At 47.9% G+C, this 22,466-nt stretch overlaps 1 protein-coding gene across 2 annotated transcripts in view; it reads left to right on the top strand.

Annotated features, from left to right (window-relative positions):
• Positions 1 to 22,466, top strand: part of STAG1 (stromal antigen 1) — a 319,961-nt gene that overhangs the window by 282,077 nt on the left and 15,418 nt on the right. For both annotated transcript variants that reach the window (XM_054982615.1, XM_054982614.1), the window contains 2 exons: positions 12,125 to 12,296; positions 13,135 to 13,245. In XM_054982615.1, the coding sequence (XP_054838590.1) occupies positions 12,125 to 12,296; positions 13,135 to 13,245 (283 nt within the window). The remainder of the gene's footprint in view (positions 1 to 12,124; positions 12,297 to 13,134; positions 13,246 to 22,466) is intronic.

Raw genomic sequence — 22,466 nt, 5'->3', positions numbered from 1 at the left:
CCATTTGAGGGTCAGAATCTGTTCTCAGACAAGACAGACGAGTACTTGTCGAAGAAACGTAAAGACAGGCTTACAGCGCACTCGTATGGCGTCACACAGCAGCAGCACCAACCTGGTCGCCCGCAATACAAGCCGTATCCCAGGTATCGTCAACACCGATATCAACCTTATTATAGCTATGGCTCCCAACGCCAGCATCATTATAGCCCGCAACCCTCCTTCCTGAGGAAGAGACAAGGGACCAAGACCCGACAGAACACCCCTCAGCATCAAGCCAAGGAGTCGGGACATTCTCAGAAGCAATTCTGACAATTACAGGGCCCTGAACCCTTTTTTGGGGACAGGCTGTTTTTCCTTTTTTGATGAGTGGTGTGAGATCACATCAGATGTTTGGGTTTTGAACATAGTTAAGTTTGGATATAAAGTTGAGTTTGTTCACTACTCTAGTCTCTCGCTCCGTTTTCTCTTCTCAATCGCCCCAGCCTGGGGTGGTCTCAGAGTTGTCTGCCTTACTTTTGAAAGGGGCTATAGAGGAGGTCCCCTCTACCCCTCCCTCCCGGGGTTTCTATTCCAACCTTTTCATAGTGGTCAAAAAGGATGGGGGTCTTTGCCCCATTCTGGATCTACGTAAATTGAATAAGTCCATCAGGGTTCGGAAATTTAAGATGATCACACTGCAAATGGTGTTGTCCTTATTGCCTCCAAATTCATGGTTTGGGGTATTAGATTTAAAGGATGCATATTTTCATGTCTCTATATTTCCTGATAACAGGAAGTTTCTGCGTTTCACCTATGGCACCCAGGTGTTCCAATACCGTGTCCTCCCGTTTGGGTTATCTACAGCCCCTAGGGTGTTCACGAAATGTGTGGCGGTGGTAATCGCCTACCTCAGGACACAGGGCTGCTGTATTTTTCCATACCTAGATGACTGGCTCATCGTTGGGCAATCTGTAGATGATGTTTCCCGCCAGATTGCTATCACTCTGGCTGCCTGCTTAAAGTTGGGGCTGTTTGTGAATTTAAAGAAATCGACACTCACCCCTACCAAGGTCATACGATTTATTGGAGCCATCATAGATGGGAATCAGAATGCTGGCTTCTTACCCCCCGACTGTCAGGGTTAGAGTGTATGTATGTAACCGAAGAGACTCCATATTCTTTTAGTATTCTAAGTGCTTTGTTCACAGGTGCCAAGACGTTCCCAACAGCTATCTCACAGAAGAGGATTGTTTTGGCTATCGCTTTTCCAGCCTTGGGAAACTTTCGCTTTCTCAGCTTCAAAGGGATTGTTTTGAGAACTATGGGGGGAGGTTGGGTCTGCTTGGATCTGATACTTTGTACTCCATGCTTTGCCCGTCATTCGTAACAATACACGTGTACCAGCCTGGATATTGTATCTGGGCCAGTGGACTATAATGCATTCTTTCTTCAGTAAACTTTTTAAAACAACGGACTTTTGTCTGATTGCAGAAGGTAGTCTGGAGTAAGGACATTATCTAGCCACAGTTCTGACATTTTATTACGAATCACAACTTTCCAATGCCTAAGCCAGAGCAGACGCATTCCAAAGCCGTTCCTGACAGGGACCCTTTGTTTGATCCATATGCCTCCCCCGGCTCTCAAGGACCTGTTCCAAGGGGGACAGGATCCTCTGTTACTACGATTTATACTCTCGCGCCTAGCAGAACGGATAGTCGGCCCATTGCCGCAGCAGATCCGTTGATATCCTTGCCGACTCCAACGCAGTGGGGTGCGAGGCCGTGGGAAGCGAGAGAAAGAAGGGCAAGTACAGTGTTCATGCCACCCCCGATGGACGGCCGGCAGAGTTTAGGAGTGATCGCCGAGCATCCCAGTAGCCAACCATGGTACTACTGGAACAGAGAAGCCGACCAGTCGGAGTGGGAAACGTCCCGCCGCGATGTATTAAGTTGGGACTATGCGGAAGTTAACCCATGGTCGGGGCAACAAGACCTAAGTGAACACACGTGGATACAATTGCAAAGCAGAACCGTAGCAATTGACGCTGGAATCTCAGCAGTTACAGGACTGGCGAAAGGGATCTTAGCAGGAAGGTCCCAAGAAGAACAAGGCGCAGGGGCCCAAGGCATGGGAGAAATAAGGCCTTGGCCCGGGGCAGCCTGTGCGGAATCATACGCTGAATATGTGGAAACCTCGCAAGCCACCGAGGAGCCACTTCATCAGTATACAGATACCGAAACCGCCGAAAGAAATATGGGTCGTGTACAAATCTTAGAGGAAAGGCTAACAAGCATGGAAGAGAGTCTGGCCCATGCAGTTCACCTACTGTCTGTACTAGTGGTTGGGAGTTCGGAAGAAAATCAGGAACTGCCAGCAGGCCTGCAGCAGAGCCTGTCTAACTTACAGAAGTATATCCCCAGGACAGGCGGGGGCACCAGGCCAACCGCTTCCGGTAGAGGATATACCGCAACAACCCGATGAACCACCAGATCCCACTCCGGGTGAGGATCCCTGTCCTGAACCAGAGGATCCTTGTCCTGACCCAGATACAGAGGAAGAAGTGGAAGAGAACGGAGACGGTGGGGGAGTACCCATAGAGGAACCTCCGACAACCCCGAGAGGTACACCGGAACGTCCTCCGGGGGGAGATCCCGCCACCACACCGCCAATTATTCCACCAACAACGTCCCAGGGAGGGGGGCAACCCTTTCTGCCGAGACTATTAGTGCCGTTACAAAGAGGCACCACTCCGCGTCTCTCTCCGCTACCGGGACCGATTGGAAGGGGGACTACTCCTCGACCGCTACAGACGCCTGGGCCGAGAGGAACTCCCGTCCCAAGACAACCGATCCCAAGAGACACTCCTCCCCCATTACAGCCTGTGCCGCTACAACCAGCGCCGTTGCTGCCAGCACCATGAGAGACACCCCCAGCACCATTACAACCAGCGCCGCGGTTGCCCGCACCACGAGGGACACCCCCAGCCCCGCTACAGCCAGCTCCGTTGTTGCCCGCACCACGAGGGACGCCTCCCGTTCAACCGTCACCGATACAGCCGGTACTGTTACAACCGGCACCGATGCTGCCTGCACCAAGAGGACCCCCTCGTCCGCCACAACCAATTCCAGGGGGCCCTCCTCTGCGGCTACCTCAGCCAAGGCCCCAGCAACCTCCATTTCAACCACAGCCGCAACCCGTACCACTCGATTACTACCCAGTACCGGCGCCAGCAGCGGCCAGGCCGCAAGAATTACCAATGGGCTGGGTTAAGTTGGAAGCCACATTTGATGGGGATCCTTCCAAATTGGGATTCTTCCTCGTGCAAGCCCTGCAATTCTTCAATCGGTGGGGACATCTATTTGGAGACGAAGCCAGTCAAATCGAACACTTGGGATCCCGTCTCCAAGGAAAAGCTGCCGAGTGGTATGTAGGTCTTTATGATATAGGCGCCCCTGAGTTAGATACACTTCAAGGGCTAGTGGATGCGCAGCGAGCGCAATATGAAGACCCTTTAGAGGAGACGAGAGCTCGAACAGAATTGCAGTCCATTAGGCAAGGCAACATGTCGGCTAGAGACTATGTTACAAAATTCCGACAGCTTGCCGCCAAATGCCCAAGGTGTGAGGAATCAACCAAAATAATTCTGTTCAAACAGGGCATAAATCCCAAGTTGCTGGATAGGGCCCTCATGCAAGATAATCCTCCCACCTTATTGGGATGGATTCAGTTAACTTGTGAAGTAGAAAACCGCATGCAAGAAGTGCGTTTAGTTGAACAACAGCAACATGCTGGACAAAGGCGCTCCTCAGTACTCGTTAGAGGAGGCAGAGGTGCTGGATATGCTACCAGAGGAGCGAGAGATGCTAGATGGCAACAAGGATTGTGCCTGCAGTGTGGCCAAAGCGGTCACTTTGTGGCGCAATGTCCGTACCGGCCTGTGCAGAGAACTCCGCTCCAATTAAGGCGTCCAGCCCCCGCCGCTTTCCCAGTGCCACCTCGCCCAACACCAGCTCCTAGAACAACAAGAGGCAGAGGCACTTCTCGTAGAAATCCTCCCGAAAGAGGGTTAGAGCTAGAAGAAATTATGGACTATGATTCAATGGCTCTAACCGGAGAGGAGAATCCAGAGAGTCCTGCTTCGGGAAACGAAATGGATCTGTCGTAAAAGGACCCAAACGGCAGATCAAACCTCAGTCAGTTCCTACTTTGAACAGACCTCATGGGTCCATTCTCTTCATACCAGTGACATTGGTGAATCCAGATAGAAAAATGCATATCCGCGTTCAAGCTCTTATAGACTCGGGCTGTTCTAGAGACATTATTGCCCCAGCCTTAGTGAATGGTTTAGTACTTCCCATTAAAGAATTGGAAACTCCAGTCATTTTCGAACAAATGGATGGCACTAACATGAATCCTGTCACTACTGAAACTGTGCCAGTCATCACAGGCATGGGGCAACATTGGGAGGTAAGATCGTTTGTAATTAGTGCCACTGCCAAATATCCATTGATTTTGGGAAGCAGATGGTTGTGGGATCACAATCCCTACATAGACTGGGCGACTGGGAGTATCACGTTTACCCATGATACCTGTAAAACTCACCGTTGGAATCAAAATTGGGGTAACAACCCTACCCTCAATGAGCAAGCCCTTCTAACTCAAGAAGAAATCAGCCAAATACCCAAACAGTACAGGGCTTACACCCAAGCTTTCACTGAAGAAGAAGCCAACTCTTTACCTCCCCACAGGAGGACGGATTGTGCCGTGGAGATATTACCGGGTGCATCTTTGCCCAAAGGCAGACTGTATCCCATGAGCCCTAACGAAAGGGAAGAACTCCGTAAATTCATTGACACCAATCTTCAAAGAGGATTTATCCGATCCGCTAACAGCCCGCATGCTGCTCCAGTACTGTTCGTGAAGAAGGACTCTGCACAGATTTTAGAGGACTAAACGCAGTATCCTCCAGCAATGCCTACCCCATCCCACTCATCCGAGATTTACTCAACGTCGTGGCACAAGGTAAGATCTTTACAAAATTGGATTTAAAAGATGCTTACTTCCACGTTCGTATCAGAGCAGGCGATGAATGGAAAACCGCCTTTAATACACCCCTCGGACAGTATGAATATTTAGTTATGCCGTTCGGCCTGGCCGGAGCCCCTTCGGTTTTCATGTCCATGATTAATGAAGTGTTGCATGAACTCTTATACAAAGGAGTAGTGGTGTACCTAGATGATGTCTTAATTTATTCAGAATCAGAAGAAGAACATGTAGAGCTTGTGAAGAGAGTTCTGACTACTCTAATGTGTAACAAATTACCCATTAAACTGTCTAAATGTGAGTTTCACAAAACAGAACTCACTTATCTGGGATACTGTATCTCTAAAGATGGTCTGAAAATGGACCCGGGCAAAGTACAAGCCATACATAATTGGCAAACACCCACTACCCGCAAGGAATTGCAATCCTTCTTGGGCTTTGCCAACTTCTACAGAGAATTTATAGCAAACTTTGCTCAAATAACACTCCCCCTAACCGAACTGTTAAAAACCAAAGACAAGGGGGACCAAGCCAAAAAACCAAGCGCCAAATTGTCCTGGACGCCAGAGTGCCAAGCGGCGTTCAATCACCTTAAAATTCAATTCGTTTCAGAACCCGTCTTACAACACCCCGATGAAAATCGCCCCTTCGTAGTACAGGTTGATGCCAGCGACACTGCGATTGGAGGCGTCCTCTTACAGAGGGGGGAGGACGGCAAACTTAAGCCCTGTGCCTTTCTATCTCGGAAATTTTCTGAAGCTGAAAGAAATTGGAATGTTTGGGAGAAGGAGGCTTTCGCTGTAAAAGCAGCACTTGCCACCTGGAGGCACTGGCTAGAAGGAGCCCATCATCCTTTTGAAGTGTGGACAGACCACAAAAATTTAGAAGCCTTACGCAGTCCCAGAAGACTAAATGCTAAACAACTGCGTTGGGCGGAATATTTCTCTAAATTCAATTTCACTTTGAATTTCTTGCCGGGCAAAACTAACTTTCTTGCCGATGCCCTATCACGCATGCCCCAACACAAAAGCAAAAGGGGGGAGACGATAGACACCGTCTTTTCGCCTACGCAATTAGGGGAGTGGTGACAACGCGCAGCCGCACCACCCAACCTTCCCAACCCGATCAAGGGTGGAGACTAAAACTGAAAGCTGAAGTGGAAAAGGAGGGGGAAAATGTACCCAAAGAAAAATTGCAACAATCTGAACAAGGAGAATGGCTTTGGGGAGACCGTTTCTATGTACCCAGTAGTTTACGAAAAGAAGTACTACAACGCTGTCACGACGCCCCTACGGCTGGACACTATGGGTACTTAAAGACACTTCATTTAGTACAACGGCAATTTTGGTGGCCAGGCATGCGCAAAGACATTTCTCAGTATGTAGCGTCATGCCCCATTTGTCTTAGTGCCAAATCCCGCAAGGGCAAGCCACCGGGACTGTTTCAACCTTTAGAAACGCCAAGCAGACCATGGGAAACAATATCCATGGATTTTATTACCGACCTACCCCCCTCCAAGGGTCACAATTGTATTTTGGTCGTGGTGGACTTATTCTCTAAGCAAGCTCATTTTATACCTTGCACATCTATACCTTCGGCTCGAAAGCTGGCAGATATCTTTCTAAAACACATTGTAAAACTACATTCTTTTCCATCAAAGGTGATTTCGGATCGCAGCGGGCAATTCGTTGCCAACTTCTGGCGGGAGCTTCTACAATTTATGGGGATTGAGCAAGGTTTAAGTTCAAGCCGTCATCCGCAAACCGACGGACAGTCTGAAAAAACTAATCAAATATTGGAACAATTCCTCCGCTGTTATATTAATTTCCAACAGGACAACTGGGTTGATTTGCTTCCCCTAGCAGAATTCTCATATAACAACAGTGTACATGCCTCCACTGGAGAAACTCCCTTTAAGGTCGTTTATGGCTTCCACTTCAAACCCTTCCCGTTTGAAGCGCTCCCCCCTCCTACTTCAGTAACCAAAGACGTTTCAGACTGGTGGGGGGAAGCTGCTCAACAATGGACTCTAATTAAAAAACATCTCGACAAAGCCAAACAGGATTACAAAAAATACGCAGATCGCCACCGTGTGGCTGGATGGGAATTACAACCAGGAGACCTTGTTTATCTCTCAACAAAAAACTTGAAAGTGACTCAAACCAGCCGCAAATTAGCTTTAAAATTTCTGGGACCCTTTCAGCTCACCGATACAGTCGTCTTCTGACGTTATATGCTGACTGCATTGCCGAACTCCCGACCTCAAGTGATCCGCTGGCCTCAGTCCTGAGGTAAAATGAAAGCCCTTATTAGGAAATTTAAAGGGTGTAGGTTTCAACCTGCCAGGCTTATCCAGGTCCTGTTGGTCTACATGGTCGCCACTGCAGCTGCGGTACCTTTAGCGAGGTTACGAATGAGGCCGCTTCAGGGTTGGTTCGCTAGAGCCTTTAGTCCGGAAAGGGACTCTCAACGCAAAAAATTGAGTGTCCCTCGCACAGTTCTGTCATCCTTGGACTGGTGGCTACAAGACTCTAACCTTTTTGAAGGGATAGGCTTTGGTTACAGGCAGCCTGACCTTACAGTTACAACTGATGTCTCTAACCTAGGGTGGGGCGCTCACTGCCAGGGGTCTTATGCCCACGGGTTGTGGGATGAGTCGGAGAGTGAGGAGCACATCAACCTCCTTGAGTTAAGAGCGGTCTACTAAGCTTTGATTTCTTTCTCCGAAATGGTGTGCAATAAGATTGTTCAAGTTTTAACAGATAACACCACAACCATGTTTTTTTTGAATAAACAGGGAGATACATTGTCTAGGCCCTTATGTGAGGAGGCCATAAAGATTTGGGAGTGGGCGATAGGCCACTCTATTTGGCTCATAGCTATCCATATCCCAGGGGAAGAGAATATTACAGCTGATCATCTTAGTAGACTGGCGGCGGACACGCATGAGTGGTCCCTTCACGTTAAATATTTACATCCTATTTTTACAGACTGGGGGACCCCAGAGTTAGACCTCTTCGCCTCGGAAGAGAACTACAAGATTCCCCAGTATTGCTCCAGAGGAGGCGTCAGCCTCGAGTCTCTTGGGGACGCTTTTCAGTTGAGTTGGTCAGGTCCCCTCCTCTACATGTTTCCCCCGGTTCCCCTGCTGGCCAGAGTAGTATCCAAGATCCAGTCGGACAGAGCGTCAGCAATTCTGATTGCCCCGTATTGGCCGAGACAGCCATGGTTCCATGTCCTTATGAGACTGCACAGTCGGATGCATCATCTCCCGGACTGCCCAGATCTCCTGTCGTTTCGAGGAGTGCTTCATCACAAAGTACGTTCACTCAGACTGACGGCATGGTTGATCCTCCAGGACTAGGGTTTTCGGCGGAGGTGATGAACGTCCTCCAGAATGCCCGTCGGTTGTCTACCAGACAGTCCTATTCCCTGAAATGGAACAAATTTTCTGTTTGGTGCAGGGACAGAGGGATTGACCCTTCAGCTTCCTCCCTCTCTGAGGTTTTGGATTTTTTATGGGGTCTTAAACAATCCGGACTAGCTAATTCTTCGGTCAAGGTGTACTTGGCCGCTATCTTGGCTTTCCACCCTCCTATTGACCGAAAGACCGTATTTTCCCACTACACCCCTAAATTGTTTTTGAAGGGGCTTAATAATTTATTTCCCCCAATTAGAGTATTGGTTCCCCAGTGGTCGCTGCCTTTAGTGTTGACGCGACTCCTTTCAAAACCTTTTGAACCTTTGGCTTCCTGCCCTTTAAGTTTGTTATCCTTCAAGGTAGCCTTTTTGGTAGCCGTTACATCTGCCAGGAGGATGGGTGAATTAGCAGCCCTCTCCTGTGACCCCCCTTATCTGAGCATTCATCAGGATAAGGTGGTCCTTCACACAAAAATTGAGTTTCTACCTAAAGTGGTGTCAAAATTTCATTTAGCACAGGAAATCTCATTACCTGTTTTCTTTAAAGATTTTACTTCTGAAGCGGAGAGATCTCTTCATACCTTAGATGTCCGTAGAGCTCTCCTTTTTTATTTAGACAGGGTTAGACCTTTCCGGAAGGACTCTCACCTTTTTGTTTGTTTTGCAGGCCCTAAAAAGGGAAGGGGCTAACTCTCAGACACTGGCCCGTTGGGTGGTACAGGCTATTTTGTTGAGTTACAAAGGTGTTAACTTGCCTTGTCCCTTGGAGGTTCATGCTCACTCCACTAGGTCTCATGCATCCTCGGCAGCTCTCTTGAGAGGCGTGCCGTTACAAGATATCTGCAAGGCAGCGACTTGGGCGTCTGCAGACACGTTTGTGAAGCATTATGCTTTGGACGTCTTGGACAGGAAAGAGACTGCAGTGGGAACAGCAGTCCTACAATCAATATTCCTGTCGTGATACCTCTATGCCTACCACCCAGGTATTTATGCTATGTAGTCTCCCATGTGGGACTGCACAGGAAGACCGCCGATGAAAAACAGTGTTTCATACCTGTAACTGTTGTTCATCTAGGTCTTCCGTGCAGTAACACATACCCTCCCTCCTTCCCCGCTAATTCTCTTGGTACTTACCTTGCAGTCGGCGGCGGAAGAGGATCTGAGGGTACGTCGGGGGCACCCCGCCTCTTAGAAGCTGTTTTCGGCGGGAAAAGACAGCCGCGCATGCGTGCTGAGAGGCTGGGGCGCCCCCTAGTGGCTCAGAGCTATAAAAATCTCCGAGATCGGCAGGCCTGCGCGTGCGCAGTCCCCATGTGTTACTGCACGGAAGACCTAGATGAACAACAGTTACAGGTATGAAACACTGTTTTTCCACTCACTGCATTTAAAATACTTTAAATCCTAGTTTATCAATTTTATCAGCATATGGCAGACTTCAGAAAGCTATCTAAGCAAAGAACATAGTATTGTAGTCTGTAAATGAATGAATTTGATCCTATCAGGTTTTCTACAGGTGCCAGAGGAAGAGAGCAGTCTCACCCAATTCCCTCCTTGCTTTATAGCCCCATCTCACCTAGATTCTTATCCTTTCAAGTTCCACAGTCCTTGCCATAGCCACTTCACAGGTCAAAAGGGCATTTTTTTCCCTTTTGCTCCTGTGGAAAAGCTAGTAAGATACAGAGCTTTTTTTCAGCTGGAATGTGGTGGAACGGAGTTCCGGCACCGCTTAAAAATGGTCACATGGCTGGTGGCCCCGCCCCCTGATCTCCAGACAGAGGGGAAATTAGATTGTCCTCTGCGCTGAGCGGTGCGGAGGGCAATCTAAAATCCCCTCTGTCTGGAGATCAGGGGACGGGGCCACCGGCCATGTGACCATTTTTGCTGAGGGCGATTTAAACTTTAAAAAACTCCCCTTGGTCCAGCTGACCCAAAGTGACATCATTGTGCAGTACTAAGTTCCACCACTGAGTTCCACCACCTCTTTTCCCAGAAAAAAAGCCCTGGTAAGATATAACCCTTTATGCTATCTAAAAAAGATGTCCAGCATGGGAACATTCAATCTTTTGTCCTCCTTTGCAGATCTTACAAAAATATGGTGAGCCCAGGAAAGCTTGCTCCCTTCTTTTTCTTTTGATAATTAGACTAGAAATTAATTAGTGCTAGCAACTGAGTTGTCTGCCTTGATATTTTCTTCATTACAGTTGTAGATTGATGCTTGAACTAGGGGAGCTCACTTAAGATATTGCAGTGAGAATTGGTAAAGGAGAGATTACAGAGATTTAATTGGGTTCATATTAAATTTTACAGAATATCTGATTTTCTCCAAGGGTAGGACCTATTCCTTTCCTCATAGCTGGTTTTTCAGTCCTACTTCCAGATGATTTAAATATTACTACTACTTCCCATCTCACCCTGGCTTGTGATTTGGTAATGTGACAGACATGCACACTTACTGTGATCTGTAAACAGTTTTCAAAAGCTTGGAAAAAATATTAGCAGGATTTTTTAAATTTAAAAATCATTATTATGATGCACATGAACATAAAGAACATCTGTATTGACCACAAGTTACAAAAACAAAGGTTGAAAGCTTGAATAGATCAAACAAGGACTCTTCTATTCTAAATTAAGCATCCACAGAAAGCTACACTATGAATAAATGCTCTTCAGGTGAGGCTTGAGATACAAAAGTTAATTAAGATTGTTGCATATACTGGAAATCAACCTGGAAATAAAACGTTAGATGTATTCTTTATAGCCAAACTTAATCTGTTCAGAGTGACTGTTATGACCTTTACTTTCTTTAGGGTAGATTTTTCTTTTAATCTATCCCTTAACCCTCTGGGTAGTCTGCTGCCACCAGGAATATTTTATTCCAAGATATTTTATTTAAATTTTCCCTTTGGTAACGTTCCCAAAGCGTCAGGCTCCTTCGTGGTTCTGCGTGGCCCTGAGGGATAGGAATGAAATATAGCAATGACAGCTACACTGGGATATAACAAAACAAAATAAACTTTTATTTAGTTAAGAAGCGTATTGGTTTCATAAAAGTGGTTCTCGGTTCTTAAAGTTTCTTCATTTACTCTCATTCACACAGATCTCTTCCAAGCCTTCACACACAGCCTCTTTCTCTAACGCAATATTTATCTCACAGAAATGCTTAAAACTCCTCAGGCAGCATACAGCTAGCCTCTCTTTCTCTGACTCTTATTCACAGTAATATTAAACCTGCTCAGGCAGCACACAGCTGGCCTCTCTTTCCCTGACTGAGTGTCCTTTCACAAACATGCTCAGTTCAGGTTCCACACAGGTTATATTTCTCTCATAAAACACTTCAACATCTTCAGGCAGCACACAGCTAGCCTGCTTTCTTCTGACTGAAAACCTTCCTCTCTGCCCTGTCAGTCTCAAACTGCATTCACTCCGCCCACACTCTCAGTCATCAACCAATCATATCACTCACTCATCCCTCTCTTACCCCCACTCTTCACCTAGCTCAAACCAAGCATTTAAAGACACATGCACCCATTTACTTGAAATCATTACAGTGACAAAAATAGATTTTGTATTGTCAGCATTTGTTCTAAATGTTTCTCTGTTCCAAATACTTTCACGTCTGATTTATGCTAGTCAATCATTCTATGATTTTGTTAATTATCGTTGTGCAACTATCTTGGTATAGATGAGAATCTTGAGGGGTCCTGGCTGAACAGAAATGACAGCATTCAAACTCCAAGTGCTCTACAGACACCACAGCTCACATCAACAGTGCTAAGAGAGAATACTCGACAAATTGGGGAGCAAATTCAGGAGCATGAGTCAGAACCAGGAGCTGAACAAGATTTTTTACACAAGTAAGTAACAATGTCATACTTAAACAGTGATAAGAAATTCTTACTAAAATACTGTTGAAATGAAAATTCTAAAGCAAAAAATGTAACCTTTAGGCAGGACTAGAACTGATACTATGTTTAAAACTTGCTTAAAAGAAAAAAAATCAACAAATTAATACAAGCATTTGAAGAGGAGTTGAGTACTAAAGACACCATAAAAGGTATCTAGGAGGCTTCTGTAATGAAACTACATTCCGTGTAGCACCAGAAATTGCTATGTTATCTGAGAAAAGTACTGCATTTACCTAGATACCAAATATTGCACAAAAAATAAAATTTCCTTGCAACAGCAATATTGCAGCTTTAGGAGAAGTTATGGGCCATGCCACCTGTGAGACCACTTCTATTCCAGATATTGTGTTTACAAACTCTAACTTGTTTTTGTTGGAAAACCTTATCAATATGAACCTTGAAAGCATTTAAAGTTGTTATTAAATTATAAGCCTTTTGGTACGGGCTTGTTAGTTTTATTCGAGTGCGGGGATTCACTTTAGAATTCATTCGATTTAGATTATTTATTCCTATACTCTATTATTATCATTAACATTAATAATATACACATTCTTATTAAACTAATTTAACATTTCATTTAATAAGAATTTCTTACTCACTGTCTTGCTGTACACAAAATTCCTCTAAAAGTGTTAGTTAATAACAGGTTGGAATAAATTATCTAAAATTATTAGACACTATAAAAATCTGTGCAACTGGTGTCACTTAAGTCTTCTTGGAGTAAATGTAAAAAAAATACATGTCCAGTATGCATCCTGTGGCTGACTTACTTACTCACTCTTCTAAGCCCTCAGATGCAGATATCTTGGTTGGGCCAACAAAAACTAGAAGATTTAAGTCGAAAGGACAGGACGGGAATGAACTACATGAAAGGAAGAAGTGGTGTAAGGCATGCAGTGTAAGTGCTGGGAACCCTGCAAGCCAGGGAAACACTGGGTGTGACTCATAATTCAATTGCTAATGAGTGAAAGTTGCTTACCTGTATATAACAATCATATAGTTTATTCTTGGTTTTTATGACTCCAAAAGGCAGACTACAAAAAAGGACCAAGCTGTGACAAAGATTGCTCGTGTGTCAACAAAATGTCTACATTTGAGTAGAGATGGGCAGGGAATGAAAAAAACCCCGAACCGCTCGGTTCGTGGTTCGTTAATTTCCATGGAAAACGAACTCTCCTGATTTCCGAACAGGTTTGGGGTTTCGGGGGGGCCACGATGGCCCCCTTTATGCTCAGAGATCCCAAACTTCCAGGGAGTTTTCACTAGGCTCTCCTCCAGCCACCCTCCAAGTTTTGTGAAGATTGCAATACGGATCTCCAAGTTATAGAGCCCCGAAGTTGGGGCCCCAGGAAAGTCCCATAGAATTGGAGTCATCAGTGGCAATTGCCTTATGCCTCCATTTGAAGTGATGGACCCCCAGACGTGCATTATGTCTGTGGCCGCTCCCTCCTCGCGGGCGGGCTTGGGGAGGCATCCTGCTGCCTCCCAACTCGGGATGGGGGTCTAGCCACCACCCGGCAGCAACCCCTGTGCCCGCCCACACAGCCCTAGGGGCAACTGCACGTCTGATGCTGTGGGTCATGTCAGCAGCTGCCCCCACCTTGCGAACAGGCTCGGGCAGGGAGGTGTCCGGCCACCTCCCAACTCAGGGTGGGGGGTCTGGCCGCTACCTGGTGGCATCCCCCTGTGCCTGCCCACACGACCCTAGGGGCGACCGCACATCTGGCGCTGTGGGTCATGTCAGCGGCTGCCCCCTCCTTGTGGGCGGGCTCAAGCGGACGCGTCTGGCTGCCTCCCAACTCAAGGCATGGGGTCTAGTCACCACCCAGTGGCCACCCCCCTATGCCCACCCACCTGGCGTTACAGGTGACCGCATGACTTGCGTGTGAGACATGTTGGCAGCCACCCCCTCCTCTCCATGATTGGGGAGGTGAGAGTTACTTCCCCAAAAGGCACCCAAGTCCCATGGATGGTGTGCAGGGTAACCTTCCCCGGATGGGAAACAAACTGATTGACACACCCATCTCTTATGCTGAGAAACGGTGAGTGACTGGCCACCCACAAGATTCACCTCCTGGACGTGGCACACTGATGGAGACCTCCCCCTCCTTGGGATGAGGTTATTCTAAGTCCCGCTGGTGGGGTTTGTGGGGTCCTATTATCATCCTACAGCATGAGGCCCCTCTTCCCTAGAAGATGTGGCTGCTGACCAAACCAACCCAAGTCTGCATCACACATCCATCGTAGAATTTCATATAATTTGCTGAATATTTTCTCATTATCACAGTATTTGATATCACATTGCTGCATATTCTCACCTAATTACACATTAGAACACTTCCTGAGTACGAGAATTAGATTCTAAGACACCTCTGAGACAAGGCGGCAGTAACGTATGCCTTCCCCACTTTGGGGGGGAGGCCATGTTAAGTCCCCAGGATAGGATATGGCAGCCGCAGATTTCACCCACTGGCCAGCCATGGTGGCAACGACGGGAACCATCCCACCATCAGTGGGGGAGAGCAGACAGGACAGGTACTCCACTCAATTTTCCCAGGCACGGTCTGCCCAGGAGAGCAGCATGCAGCTGAACAGCGGCGTGGAGAAGTGGTGGCTGTTGCAGGCGTGACCCGCTGTGTGTGGTGGATCACGGTCAGGGAGGGGGACACTTGGCCCTCCCCCAGCAGGAAAGCAAAGCAACGCAGCAACATTATATGTACCGCTCCCTTGCACAGAGGGGCGCCGGCTAGGCTGGACTGGGTGCACAAAATAAGTGGCCCAGACAAGGCCAACTGAGGAGAGGAGTGATCAGAGCAATGCAGCGACATCGTATGCTCCCCTTGCTCGCATGGAGGGGAGGACGGCCCAGCTGCACAGGAAGCACAAAATAAGTGGCCTGGAAGAGGCCAGACCACGAGAGCAGCGTGTAGCTGAACGCGTGCATGGAGTGGTGGAAATTGTCACCAGCATCACTCACCCGCTGGATGTGGCAGAAAGTCCCTGACCCTCCCGCCGGATGTGGCAGGTCACAGTCAGGGTGGGGGGAGACCTGGCCTTCCCCCGCAGGAGAGCAGCGAAGCGATATGCACTTCCCTCCCTTGCATGGAGGGGCTACGGGTGGCAGAACATGCTGCAGAAAATAAGTGGCTTGGACGGCCGGCCGAGGAAGGCGGTGTGTGGCATACCTGGAGGCGGTCGGTCAACAGCATGACCCACCCACTGACTGTGGAGAAGTGGTGTGGAGAATGGCGGAGTCAAGAGGTGGAGGCTGTCACCAGGATGATCCACCTGCCTGACATGGGTGGAGACATGGCCTGCCTGGAAGGGGAAAGCAGAGCCAAGCAGCAACATCATGCGCGCCTCTGCCCCACATGGAGGAGAAACGTCCCCCGGCTAGATAGGCGGCACAAAATAATCGGCCGGGACAGACCCGGAAGAGCAGCACGCTAGCACAACATGATGCCCTCCCTCATGCAGAGGAGTGGTGGCTGCAGGCATGGCCCACCCACCGGACATGGCGGAAAGTCCCTAACCCACCTGCCGGTCATGGCGTGTCAGGGAAGGGGGTGACATGGTGCATGCCCCTGCTCTACATAGAGGGGAAACGTCCTCCGGTTGTGCAGGTGGCACAAAATAGTTGGCCGGGGCAGGGATGGACCCGGAAGAACAGCACACTGGTGTGGCATGACGCCGTCCCATGTGCAGAGGAGCAGTGGCCGTGGGCATGACCCATCTGCTGAACGTGGTGTGTCGCGGCCAGGGAAGGGACAAGACATCATGCACGTCCCTCCCCGCATGGAGGGGAAACATCCCCCAGCTGGACAGGTGGCATAAAATAATCAGCCTGGATGGGGACAGACCCTGAAAAGCAGTACATGAACAACAACAAAAAATGAACAATAGTTTAGTTTATTGTTATTACGATCCAGGATCAGAATTTGCATCAGCATATACAGTAGTATCTAACAAATACATTGATTACATGTCTAAGCATATCTAGAAAGCTGGGCAATATATTTAAATACATAAAATTGTTAGATATTGGTTAAAATTTCTTAAGGGAGTTATGGTAATCTATCTAATTAAACTAATCAAGGTGCAGGATCTTACTACTTCAGCAGGGGTTTCATTACAACAAATTGCTAAGGATAGCAGAATAAAATTAACTATAAAAGTACATTAGTTTTAAGATTACCCATGTCTAAAAATTCAATACATCAATGTGTTAAAATAGATAAAATAATTAAAATCTTAATTAAAATTTCTAGTAAAAGTAATAGTGTTCTGTCTGATTACACTAGCCAAAGCACAGAACCTTGCAACCTTAGCAGTAATTTCTTTACAGGAATCAGTTAAAAGGAGGGCAGAATAAGATTGACTTGATCTGCCTGGGTAGGCAGCAATAACTGGTAAGATATACTTGGTTCGGATCTCCTGATAGTGTCAGAGCTGTGGCTAAATAATGTCCTTATTCCAGACTACCCTCTGCAATCAGACAACAGTCCATTGTTTCCAAAAGGTTTTTACTGGAGAATTAGTTCATTATAGTCCACTGGCCTGAATACAATATTCAGGATGGTACATATGCATTGTTACCAATGACAGGCAAAGCATGAGGTACAAAGTAACAGATCCCAGCAGGCCCAACCTCCCCCCATAGTTCTCAAAACAATCCTTCTGAAGCTAGGAAAGCGAAAGTCTCTCAAGGCCGGTTCTTGGTGGAACAGCGGTAGCCAAAACAATCCTTCTCTGTGAGATAGCTGCCTGGGAACCTTGGCACCTGTGAAGAAAGCACTTAAACACTGAAAGGATTAAAGATGGAGTCTGTTAGGCAAGAACATACATGAGAGCATTCTGAACCTGACATTCTGCCCCCTCTAAGATGCTCCCCCCCCCCAGGTTTATGTGGATAGCGAGTATGGAATGCTTTAACTAATCTAGGAGCATGAACATGTACAGAATTCACCCACTCATCAAATCCAGAGTCAAAGTCCTTCCACCTAATAAGGTAAAACAGTTGGTTTCTTTTCACCTTAGAGTCCAAAATTTGCTGTACTTCGTAATGAGTTTGATCATCAATTAAAGTCGGAATTGGAGGGGCATGGATGTGCCATTGGTCTGCGGGAGGAGTTCTTTTTAACAGACTAATGTGAAAAGTATTGTGTACGTGGCGCAGATTCTTTGGTAAATCCAAGGCAACAGTCACTTTGTTGATCACTTTATGAACAGGAAAGGGTCCAAGAAATTTTAATGCGAGCTTACGGCTGGTTTGAGTTACTTTCAGATTCTTTGTGGAGAGATAGACAAGGTCGCCTGGCTGTAAATCCCAATCGGCCGCACGGTGGCGGTCGGCGTATCGTTTGTAATCCTCTTTGGCTTTGTCGAGATGTTTTTTAATTTGAGTCCATTGCTGAGCAGCTTCCCCCCACCATTCTGTCACGTCTCTGGAAGCCGCCGTAGGAGGGGGGAGTGCTTCAAACGGGAAGGGGTTGAAGTGGAAGCCATAAACGACTTTGAAGGGAGTTTCTCCCGTGGAGGCGTGCACACTGTTATTGTAAGAGAATTCTGCCAAGGGGAGCAAATCGACTCAATTATCTTGTTGGAAGTTAATATAACAGCGAAGGAATTGCTCCAGGATTTGATTAGTTTTTTCCGACTGTCCGTCAGTTTGAGGATGATGGCTTGAACTTAAACCTTGTTCAATATTTAGCAGTTGTAAAAGCTCCCGCCAGAAGTTGGCAACGAACTGTCCGCCACGATCCGAAATCACCTTAGACGGAAAAGAATGTAATTTTACAATGTGTTTTAGAAAAATATCCGCCAGTTTTCTAGCTGAAGGTATAGTGGTGCAAGGTATAAAGTGTGCTTGCTTGGAGAATAAATCCACTACCACCAGAATACAGTTGTGCCCTTTGGAAGGGGGTAAATCGGTGATAAAGTCCATGGAAATTACTTCCCACGGTCTGCTTGGTATTTCTTACGGTTGTAATAATCCGGGAGGCTTGCCTTTGTGGGATTTGGCACTGAGGCAAATGGGGCAGGATGCTACATATTGGGAAATGTCCTTGCGCATGCCTGGCCACCAGAACTGACGCTGTACTAAATGAAGCGTCTTTAAGTACCCGTAGTGTCCTGCCGTAGGGGCATCGTGACAGCGCTGCAAGACTTCTTTTCTTAAGGTGGCGGGTACATAAAAGCGGTCCCCCCAAAGCCATTCCCCTTGTTTCGATTGTTGCAGTTTGTCTTTGGGCACTTTTCCCCCCTCCTTTTCCACTTCAGCTTTCAGCTTCAACCTCCACCCCTGATCGGGTTGAGGGGGCTGGGTAGTGCGACTGCGCGTTGTTACCACACCCCCTAATTGCGTAGGTGAAAAGACGGTGTCTATAGTCTCCTCCCTCTTGCTTTTGTGTTGGGGCATGCGCGAGAGGGCATCAGCTAGAAAGTTAGTTTTGCCCGGCAAAAAGTTCAAAGTGAAATTGAATTTGGAAAAGTATTCTGCCCAGCGCAGCTGTTTAGCATTTAGTCTGCGAGGACTGCGTAGGGCTTCTAAATTTTTATGGTCTGTCCAGACCTCGAACGGCTGATGAGCTCCCTCTAACCAATGCCTCCAGGTAGTGAGAGCTGCTTTTACAGCAAATGCTTCCTTCTCCCATACATTCCAATTTCTCTCTGCTTCAGAAAATTTCCGAGATAGGAAGGCACAGGGCTTGAGCTTCCCGTCCTCCCCCTTCTGCAAAAGTACGCCCCCTATTGCGGTGTCGCTGGCGTCGACTTGCACTACAAAGGGGCGGTTTTCGTCGGGGTGTTGGAAACAAACTGCATTTTGAGAAGATCGAATGCCTCCTGGCATTCTCGTGTCCAAGGCAATTTGGCACTCGGCTTTTTGGCATTATCCCCCTTGTCTTTAGTTTTTAACAGTTCAGTTAGGGGGAGTGTAAGTTGAGCAAAGTTTGCAATGAACTCTCTATAGAAGTTGGCGAAACCTAAAAAGGACTGTAGTTCGTTGCAAGTAGTAGGAGTTTGCCAACTTTGGATTGCTTGTACTTTGCTCGGATCCATTTTTAAACCATCTTTGGAGATGCAGTAGCCCAAATAAGTGAGTTCTGTTTTATGAAATTCACATTTAGATAGTTTGATGGGCAGTTTGTTACACATTAGGGTGGTTAGGACTCTTTTGACCAGATCCACGTGTTCCTCCTCAGATTCTGAATAGATTAAAACATCATCTAGGTAAACCACCACTCCTTTGTACAAAAACTCATGTAAGACTTCATTGATCATGGACATGAAAACCGACGGTGGCCCAGCTAATCTAAACGGCATAACTAAATATTCATACTGGCCAAGGGGCGTGTTAAAAGCGGTTTTCCATTCATCCCCTGCTCTGATACGAACGTGGAAGTAGGCATCTTTTAAGTCTAATTTTGTAAAGATCTTACCTTGAGCCACGACATTGAGAAGGTCTCTGATGAGCGGGATGGGGTATGCGTTGCTGGATGATACAGCGTTAAGTCCCCGAAAGTCCGTGCACAGTCTGAAACCCCCATCTTTCTTTTTGACGAAGAGCACTGGTGCAGCATGCGGGCTGTTAGCAGGTCGTATAAATCCTCTTTGAAGATTCGTGTCAATGAACTTGCGAAGTTCTTCTCTTTCGTTGGGGCTCATGGGGTATAGGCGGCCCTTAGGCAGCGAGGCGCCTGGTAAAATTTCCACGGCACAGTCTGCCCTCCTATGTGGAGGTAAAGTATTGGCCTCTTCTTCTGTGAAGGCTTGGATGTAGGCTCTATATTCCTTTGGTATTTGATTAATTTCTTCCTGGCTGAGGAGAGCTGAATCTTTGTGGGTAGGATTGACACCCCAATTTTGATTCCAACAGTGACTTTTGCAGGCGTCATGGCTGAACGTAATGCTTCCTTCTGCCCAGTTTATATAGGGGTTGTGATCGCACAACCATCGGCTTCCCAGGATCAAGTGGTATTTGGCGGTGGCACTAATGACGAACGATCTTACCTCCCAATGGTGCCCCATGCCAGTTACGACCGGAGTGGTTTCGGTAGTGACTGGGTTCATATTAGTGCCGTCCATTTGCTCAAAAATAACGGCTGTTTGCAGTTCCTGTACAGGAAGCACCAATCCATTCACCAAGGCTGGGGCAATAACGTTTCTTGAGCAGCCCGAATCTATTAGAGCTTGCACACGGATGTGCATTTTTCGATCTGGATTTACTAATATTACGGGTATGAAGAGTATGGACCCTGGAGGTCTGTTCAAAGCAGGAACAGACTGAGGTTTGATCTGCCGTTTGGGTCCTTTTACGACAGATCCATTTCGTTTCCCGAAGCGGGACTTTCTGGATTCTCCTCCCCGGTTAGAGCTGTTGAATCATATTCCATAACTTCTTCTAACTCTAACCCTCTCTCGGGGAGGTTCTTCCGCGGAGCTCCTCTGCCCCTCGCGGATCTGGGAGCTGGTGTCGGGCGCGGTGGCGCCGAGTAGATTGCGGGGGCTGGACGTCTTAGTTGGAGCAGAGGTCTTTGCACAGGCCGGTACGGACATTGCGCTGCAAAGTGACCACTTTGGCCACACTGCAGGCATAAACCTTGTTGCCATCTAGCATCTCTCGCTCCACGAGTAGCGTATCCAGCCCCTCAGCCTCCTCGAACGAGGACTGAGGAGCGCCTTTGGCCCGTTGGTTGTTGATGTTGTTCTACTAAACGAACTTCCAGCATGCGATTTTCTACTTCGCAGGTTAACTGGATCCATCCTAACAGCGTAGGAGGGTTATCTTGCATGAGAGCTCTATCCAACAATTTAGGATTTAACCCCTATTTGAATAAAATGATTTTGGTGGATTCCTCACACCTTGGGCATTTGGCAGCAAGCTGTCGGAATTTTGTAACATAGTCTCTAGCCGACATACTGCCTTGTCTAATAGACTGCAATTCAGTCCGGGCCCTAGTTTCTTCTAGGGGATCTTCATATTGGGCACGGATCGCGTCCACTAGCCCTTGAAGTGTATTCAATTCGGGGGCACCAACATCATAAAGTCCTACATACCAGTCAGCCGCTTTGCCTTGAAGTCTCGATCCCAGGTGTTCGATTTGACTGGCTTCACTTCCAAATAGATGTCCCCATCGATTGAAAAACTGTACTGCTTGGACAAGGAAAAATCCCAGCTTGGAAGGATCTCCATCAAACGTAGCTTCTAGCTTAACCCATCCCATGAGAAGTTCTTGCCTGGGAGCTGGTGCTGGCATCGGGTAGACGTCGAGCGGGGCGAGTTGTAAAGGAGGCTGTCGCGGTGTTGGCGGTAGTTGCGGCGGAGGCTGCTGAGGATAAGGTTGAGGTTGTTGTGGGGGAGGCCCTCCCGGAATCGGCTGGGGAGGCCCTCTAGGTACGGGCTGTAGCGGCGCTGGCCGTAGGGGTGCCGGCTGAACCAGCGGTGAGCCTCTAGGCGCTGGTAACAGAGGAGCGGGAATCGGCCCTTGGGGTGCCGGTTGAAACGGGGATGGGTGAGGAGAGATAGGTTGGGGAGGCACCATGGTCCCCCACGGCCCTGGCGTTTGGTGTGGCCTGGGAGTAGTACCTCTTCCGATTCCGCTCGTCCCAGGGATTACTCGCGGTGTATCTCCTCTCGGGAGGCTTGGCGGCTGATTCGCTGGGGTCGTGGGTGGAGGTACTATAGGGGAAGTGGGCCTCAGAGGTTGTCCTGGTTCCCCACCTCCTCCTCCGTTTCCACTGTCAGCAGGAATGATTGGACGATCGGGACGGGGGTCTTCTGGACACGGTTCTCCTCCTCCTCCGCCGGCTCCATTGTCATCCGGTATGATCGGCTGTTCGGGACGGGGTTCTTCTGGACACGGGTCTTCAGGACAAGGTCTTTCCCCGGTTTCAGATCCAGAATCCCCCGTTTCCGGTGGCTGTTGCGGCCACGGTTGGATAGGGCCCTCTGGACGGGGCAAAAGATTTTGTAGGTTTGACAAACTTTGACTGATGTCTGGTCGACCAGCTGGCGGTTCACGCCCACCATCCCCCACCACGAGTACCGATAGCAGGTGGACGGTGTGGGCTAAACTTTCTTCCATGCTTGCTAGTCTGTTCTCCAAAACTTGCACTCTG

This window comes from Eublepharis macularius, chromosome 6, assembly GCF_028583425.1.
Source record: "Eublepharis macularius isolate TG4126 chromosome 6, MPM_Emac_v1.0, whole genome shotgun sequence".
In the NCBI taxonomy this organism is placed as follows: Eukaryota; Metazoa; Chordata; class Lepidosauria; order Squamata; family Eublepharidae; genus Eublepharis; species Eublepharis macularius.
This window is presented reverse-complemented; position numbering and strand designations above follow the sequence as displayed.